The 8,038-nt window shown below is 41.5% G+C and overlaps 1 protein-coding gene across 1 annotated transcript; it reads left to right on the forward strand.

Moving 5' to 3' along the window:
• The first annotated feature begins 1,281 nt into the window (after positions 1-1,281).
• On the forward strand, positions 1,282-2,777 carry LOC142639336 (serine/threonine-protein phosphatase 7 long form homolog). The gene is made up of 4 exons (XM_075813532.1): positions 1,282-1,658; positions 1,897-1,980; positions 2,286-2,376; positions 2,499-2,777. Exons 1-4 carry the CDS (start codon positions 1,282-1,284, stop codon positions 2,775-2,777), a joined length of 831 nt encoding a protein of 276 aa, XP_075669647.1.
• Positions 2,778-8,038: the final 5,261 nt, after the last annotated feature.

Genomic DNA, 8,038 nt, shown 5'->3' on the forward strand with positions numbered 1-8,038 from the left:
ATATGCCAATTTTCTCCTTGCAATGTCACCCGAACTTACCTACTAGTTTTAAGTTGTTGTCTTCTATTTAGCTAGTTTTTCTATTCAGTTGATTCTATCTTATTGGCATAAATATTATCTCTTATGGAGCTTGTGTGCATTGTGGTATTTGGAGAAATATTTTTGGTTTTGTTTACATTTTATATAGCTCCCTCTAATATGAGTGATACAAGCAACATTGTATTTGTATACTATTATGGGGGTTATCTTTGATTAAGGATAATCCACAAATTTTTCAAACATGTTGAATTACCAATCTAAACCAAATGCACTTACGACTTACTTCATGAATTGCCATAATTTTGGAGTGATTGTTAGTTGGTTTTGGTCACAGTAATTCAAAGTAATTCAAACCCATACAATTGGCACCTTTGAATTACTTTATAGTTTCCTTTGAATTACTTTGTATACTTGGTTTTGATCACCAACCCCTTAACATAAAGCTTTGCATTTACAATTGTTGGTAGTATACTAAATTTTTATATGTATCTTTATCCCTTGTGGTTGATTGTCATACTTATCGTTTGTGCAAGGCATTAGGCTATACATTGAGATCCTTGCCAATTTATCTTGAACATGTGCTTATATTACTCTTGACTCCCTAAACTTCGTGTAGTATGGCTGCTGTTGCTGCTGAGGTGGTTGATGAGTTCGGTCCTAGTCCCAAGATACCGAGTGTGTTAAGGTTTCTAAAAGAACATTAATTGTCCGTTGTTTGGGAAGGCAAGGTAAAATTAAAACCGAGGACCTGCTGAATTTCTATATTCTCTTCTTATCCTTTTTCATTATGTTGATTTTTTTTTTCATTTCTAAAATTCTAAGTTTGTCAATGGTATTAGTAGCTTTGAATGCATAGTCATGCCCATTAGTTGGATTGAGTTAAATTGCTTATGTTCTTGCAAAATGGTCTCTTAATAATTATCTAGCTTTAGTATTTTCGTTTCAAACTATACTCCTGATTTTGTTGATGTAATTCTTCTTGAGTAGAACCTTAATCTTGATATATAGCTTCTGTATTTTTGGTTTTTGTATAAAAAAGATAAGGAGGCTTCGTTAAATAAGTTGTTATAAACTCACTTCAATTCCAATTAACGTTTATGGGATATTTTGTGAACAATAGCTATAATCATTTATACAAAGGTTATGGCATATTGCATCTCATCACCATGGTTCTATCAAGTGCAGGATCCGGAGGTATTGAAATGTCGTGGTCGTAATGAGGAGTTCCAAAAATGAAGCCCGATGGTGGATGATCGCATCCTCGACATTGTCAAGAGAATTGGATTAGAGGGGCTATATAGGACCCCATTTAGAGAGATTGATCATAACATCATAACGGCCTTTGTTGAGCGATGGTGGCATGAAACCCACACCTTCCATCTTCCACATGGTGAGATGACAATCACATTACAAGACGTGGAGGTTCTTTTGGGGATTCCAATCGATGGTAAGGCAATGGTTGGAACTTGTGACTTGAAGTGGGCTGTTGAATGTCAGCAAATGCTTGGAATTGTTACTAATTCTGTGGTGCTTCAAGGACAGAGGATCCAAATTAAGAAGCTACTTGAAAAAATTGACCAAGGGTTGCCCGATGGTGCAGAAGAGGTTACTGTGCATCAGTATGCACGGTGTTATATTCTAGCACTCTTAGGGGGACACAATTTTCGCCGATAAGTCTGGTGATAGGGTGCATACGATGTGGTTGCAAATGTTGAGGGACCTTCATAATCTACCTCGGTACAGTTGGGGGAGCGCTTGCCTTGCATGGTTGTACAGAGAGTTATGCAGGGCAACCGACAAAAAGGCCAATCAGATTGGTGGGGCCTTGATACTTGTTCAATATTGGGCATGGTTCAGATTCCCTTTTTTGTGCCCAAGGATGGACCTCCCACCAGATGATGCATATGGCCCACCATCACCATCTTCGCCATTGTCTATTAAGTAAGTCTCTTCCTTGACCGATTCTCTCTATTAGAAATGGATCCATAATTTTAAACGATATGACACATTGAACTTAGCATTATTCAACTACTTAATTTTTTGAACTTAGCATTAAAAAATAATTGAACTTAGCACTATTCAAGTATTATTCTACAACTAAGGATGCGTATGTAGTGTAGTAGTAGTATTTCAAGGAAAAATCAACAATATGGATTTTTTAAGCTTCCATCAGCATACATATCCTTTTTATTTTTTTATTACATTGCATAATTAGTAGATATTGATTCTCTCTTTCTTCATTGTAGGTTAGTTTGGATTGTGAGCACGAAGAATAGCCCTGCCGAACTCTGTTTGGTTCGGTACCGTCAGCTTCTAGATTCTATGTATTCCAACCAGGTACCCAAATTGTGTTTCTTGTAATGTTTATGAATACTGTATACTGTTATAATTGTAAAATATGTCAGTTGAAAATAATGGAACATTGCATAATGTGCTACGCTTTTTTTTTTTTACATCAGGTGGTGTGGCAACCATATGAAGCCAAATTAGGCCACTTGCCTGCGTTCTGTTTAGCAGGACGAGACATGTGGACGGCGAGGGTGCCGCTTGTATATTTCTGGCTAGAAGAGAAACATACACCGGATCGTGTTCTTCATCAGTTTGGAATGGTGCAAGAAATTCCCTGTAATGTTGATACTGACGATGCCCTTCATAAGATAGACCTGAGGGGGAAGACTAAAGTGGATTGGAGGGTCAGACATTTTGGCCACATCCAAGTATGGAATACGAGAGCATAGGAACTATGTAATGGAGCACGACTAGAGGGTGCTATGTCGAGTGTTCATCCATACTTCGGCTGGTATGGTAAAGTCACATGGAGGTTCGTCAACCACACTAGCGCCTCACTTCTTATTACGGTAATCGCTTTGACCTTTCTTTCCAAATTTTGTTGCGTATTACCATTTTTGCGTTAGGTGTACTAATTGTATTACGAAAATTGCAGGTCGCCGTGCACAAACAGATGTTGACGCGTTATGTAGTAGGTAGTCTTGAGCACAAGCTGATTACAACTATGCTGAAGGAAGTAAATCGCCTTTACCGTCTAGTTGCCCATCTTCCCTTGGAAGATGCCGATGGGGCAAATTCAGAAGTGCCAGAACAGAATGGACGACCAAGCACAAGCTCAACTCCTGCCAGTCATAGCCATGGCTAGTGTGCTGCACCCTATCAACAGCAAAGGCCGGATCCCCCTCCACCCCCACATGCTTCTCCTGCCTCAGAGTTTCATCCATCCCCACATGCATCACTTGCCCTAGAGTTCCCTCCACCCCCACCTGCATCTCCTTCCCCAGAGATCCCTCCTCGTACTGCTCCCGCATTTCCTGACCTATAGATCCCTGTACCCACTGCACATGCATCTTCTCACCTCGAGATCCCTTCACCCACCCTATGTGCATTTTCTGACCCCGCTCATTTATCCCTTACTCCGCCATCCTTTGATCTCGGCATTGATTTCAATGACACCCCTCCTGTCATGCACACTCAATCTCCCTCATACAGCATTGGTCATATACACCATGTACCACCCCATAGTGACTCCATGTCATTCATGCCCACTCTTGGACTGCATACAGCTTCTATGACTATGACCCTCACTCACATTTCGTCTGCTACACCATCCTCCCCCGCAGTTGTAGGATCTTCAGTTGTTAGGAGTCAAGCAAATCAGCCAGCTGTGCATGTTGAGAATTAGCAAATAATTGGGTTACACTCACCCCCACTAGGTTGGCCTAAACGCACAAGAAAAGCACCTCCTTGTGGGACAGGTGGTCACAAAGCAGGACACAAGGCTGGCCCCACGGTATGATTGGTCATTTACTAGCTTTGAATACTTTCGTGAATGCTGTTATGGTTGGTATTAAAATTCATTTGATCCATTGTTTCTTTGTAACTTCGTCTTTGCAGCAACGCAAGGAGCCTGACCAAGGAGATGCGGTACCCCCTCCCCCACATACCAGACACTACACAAGACAGCATAAGTGTCAAGTGCCATAGGGTCAGCACCCCATCTGCCTACAAATGGTGTTCAACTCAGCATGTATATTTTGCCCAATATGATAACTTTTGGATGTCTTATACTCTTATATCAATTTTGTGGGTGGCTGCTATAGCATGGGAAAGTCTCAATTATGAGTTTCTGCAAGCATTACCACAGCTTACTGCCCTTTGTGTATATTGTGCTGGTGTGTGGCACAATGTAGTGGTAAGATCATAATGATATTTTGTAGGCTTCGATGCATTTTAACATCCTATAATATGTGTTGCGTGCCAAATACATCACTACATTTCTAATCTAAGCAATCAAGTCCCTAGGTTTGCTTGAATTCTAAAAATCTAGTCCAATCAAAGATGCATGCAATGAAATTGAACCAATCTGATGATGTGGCTCTCGACAGTGGCTTTTAATATGTTAATAGGTGACGTGACAGTGGCTTTTAATCTTTTGTCGGATGTCTAGAAAAGAGGAGCTTCCTGTCATACAATTTTGAAAGAACATTAAATTCCAACAAATTGATAAAAGAGAAGCAACTAGCAGTGCTTATCAAGCATATAATTTTAACTTGCAAATTCCTTACTTGCCTTTGAATGATTTTATTATCTAACATAATAGGTGATCAATGAATAGTTTTAGGAATGCTTATGGCATATTTTATTAATATTTTTATGTTCCAAGACTAAATGTAAGTCAATAGTTTTCAAAAAATGAGCTTCCAAGTAACTTTTATGTTGATTTATACGCTTGTTTACATGTTAGAATTGTGTAATTCATGTTCAATATATTGCAGTTGTTTGTGTGCCACAAAAATAAATTAGTAAAATACTGCAATTTATGATCTTGTACGTAGTTAGAAAGAATGGTGCTTAAATTTACTGATTTTATGATCCTTACTAATGGGGGCACTTCAAACACTGATAAGGCAAGTTTATGGAATTTCCTTTTTGAAGTTTTATTATCAAGGAATTTGTTTGTATTTTTTCACTCAAATATAAAATTAGTTTGGTTTTGTTGTCACTCACCACAAACCAGATTCGGGGACTAGCATTTGGCCTCCGGATTTGGAATTTCCTTATGTATTTTTGTTACTAGTACTACTGCTAATAACTCAGGGCTCTTTTTTGATGAAGCTTCTGTCATCTTAGGATATTTGGATGAAAACTGACAATGGTTGGCAACATTAAGCTCTCAAATATTCTTTGTTTGTGCATTGACTTGGGAATGAAATTGAGAGTTGCAACCCTTAATTGAGACTTGGTTAATGAAGCTTGATCCATTGTTATCGCCTCAAGCAATTTAACGAATTTTTATAATCACCCTATAACTTGGATCCATAAAATTCTTCTTTAATATGCTAAGTTTATGTAATTTTTTTATTTGCACTTTGGCCTAGATTTTTCTTTGTGGTAGACTTACATGTTTTGTAGCTAGTCACAAGTAACTTATTTTCATTTGATGTCTAATGATAATTGGTTGAATTTCTTTGGAACTGTAATAGATCTACTATAATTGCTTGGGGGCCAAAGAGGACACTTAAACTTCTGCCTATCTATATGCTGATGACTTATTTGAACACTTGGTTCTCAATTTGGAAAATTATGCTGTTAACAGATCAGTAGAGTTGTGCCTCTTGCTAAATCATTTGAGTGGCTAGTCGTAAAAGCATGACTATGTCCTCTACAATATAAACTATGCTAGAAAAAATGAATTTTAGATTAAGCAATGCATCTGCACAGTTTCTTATCAAATTCTATTGAATGGTTTCCTGAGTAAAATTCTTTCCCTCAATGTGGCTCTAGGCAAGGGGATCCACTTTTGCTTTATAATTGTGATAGTGACGTTATTACAAGGTGACGGCACATTAAGAAGCTGACGGAAGTTCACTTGTTACATACTAAATGCACGTTAAGAAGCTGACGGCAATACGCTATCCGTCAACTACTGTCATTGACACCTCTTTAGCATTCATAGCCATGCCCCTTACGCAGCAACATTAAGCTGACGGATCACGTGGACGAGTCAGGGGTGACGACCTTGGCTGTAAGGTCTTTGGCTGATGTCCTTGGCTGACGGACCACGTTGGCGTACGTAAGCTGACGACAGTATAGGAGTTACACGTGGGCTGACGACCTTGGCAGGTGAAGGCTGAAGGAATAATCCAACTTTCATTTTTAGCCTATCTTGACCTCTGCTTATGTGAATATAAGGAAAGTCCTTGCGCTACGCGTTCGACTTAGTTAAGAAGATTCCTATAAGGAAAGGGCTCAATACAATAGGCAAAGATCCGCGAATTACTCTTTTAAAAAGGAAAGTACTTCTTCACCAAGGCGCATATTTCGGCCACACACCACTATATATACCCCAAGACCCTCATGACCCAAAGGTACGCACAATTACCTCGACTCTGGCACTCTAGGGTTGTTTAAAGATTCTAACTTGATCGTCGGAGGGTCTTTGGCCGGCACCACACCGGTGCTCTCTGTCGATCACCTACTTTTTTCTTCGCAGGTGTTGCTTCAAATCGGTGGAGTACTAGCAGCTTACTGGTGATCTCTTAGGCATCATCAGTTGGCGCCGTCTGTGGGAAAGACAAGCATTTAGCCTTGCTCTATTCCTGAGACAAAAAGTTGTATGGTACTCACTCGATCGATGGCAACGATCCAACAACCAAGGCGACGAACCGCATGCTACGGCGCTAGAAAGGCAAGTTCGGACGGCGGCTGCCGCCGTCGAGCGCCTTACTAAACAGAATCACGACTTAGTAGAGCAACTACGGCAGAGGACGGCGCCCCAAAGTGCGCCCGGGGAGGACCGGGAATTAGCGAGCCGGGAGGGGAGGAATGCTTGTCGAGCTGAAGGTAGTACCGCACCGACTAGGCTGGAGCGGCCGGAGACAAACCCGCCATCCGCCTCGGACTCCCTGCCACCTCATATCACAGCCGAGATGCAGGAGATGAGGGAGCGCATGGATGCAATGATGAACGCCCTTAAGGGACGGGTATCCAGCAATCTGGAAGACCTAGTCCATAGAACGGATTCACCATTCACAGCGTTGGTGAACTCATGCCCCGTCCCTTCAAAGTTTAAAATGCCCCATGTGGAAAACTATGACGGATCCAAGGACCCGCAGGATCACCTGGAGTCTTTCAGAACACTAATGCATCTTCAGGGTGTACCGGACGAAATCATGTGCAGGGCTTTCCTCACCACCTTGAAAGGGCCTGCGAGGGATTGGTACAGCAGGTTGACGCCTAATTCCATCGGCACTTTTAAGGAATTAGGTGCACAGTTTGTATCACACTTCATTGGAAGTCATTGACACAAGAGGTCTATTGCATGTATACTGGGAATTAAACAACGAGAATGTGAGACATTAAGGTCTTATATAGCCCGCTTTAACAAGGAATCCCTCTCGATAGACGAGGCAGACGACAAGACACTTGTGGCAGCATTCATGAACGGGTTACAAGAGGGTAAGTTCTTGTTCTCTCTATGCAAGAACGACCCAAAGACTATGTCCGACGTATACTACAGGGCGACTAAGTATATGAACGCGGAGGACGCCTTGCTGGCCAGGGACGACTACAAACCCAGAAAAAGGGAGAGACAGGAAGATACGAAACCCGATAATGGACGAAAAAGGGGGAGAACCAGAGAGGGACGAGATGATCGACGACCCAAGCCGCCTACAGGAAGGTACACGAACTTCACTCCCTTGAATACGCCCATCGACCAGGTGTTGATGCAGATTAAAGACGAGGAAAACTTGGCCTTCCCTGGAAAACTGAAGGGAGATCCCAACAGGAGACCAAGGGATAAATACTGCCGATTTCATCAAGACCACGGCCATGACACCGTCGATTGCTACGACCTGAAACAGCAAATAGAAGCCCTCATTAGGCGAGGGAGGTTACAAAGGTTCGTCAACAAAGAGAGGGTAAACCCGCCACAAAATCAAGCCCCTCGGCAAGATAATGATCGCCCCAGGCAACCCGTAAGAGA

This window comes from Castanea sativa, chromosome 6 (assembly GCF_040712315.1).
Source record: "Castanea sativa cultivar Marrone di Chiusa Pesio chromosome 6, ASM4071231v1".
Classification (NCBI taxonomy): Eukaryota; Viridiplantae; Streptophyta; class Magnoliopsida; order Fagales; family Fagaceae; genus Castanea; species Castanea sativa.

Coding starts and splice junctions, on each gene's coding strand:
- LOC142639336 (XM_075813532.1), top strand. CDS start 1,282: ATGGTGGATGATCGCATCCTCGACATTGTCAAGAGAATTGGATTAGAG. Junction 1,659..1,896: donor GAAGAGGTTACTGTGCATCA/GTATGCACGGTG, acceptor GGCATGGTTCAG/ATTCCCTTTTTTGTGCCCAA. Junction 1,981..2,285: donor TCTTCGCCATTGTCTATTAA/GTAAGTCTCTTC, acceptor TCTTCATTGTAG/GTTAGTTTGGATTGTGAGCA.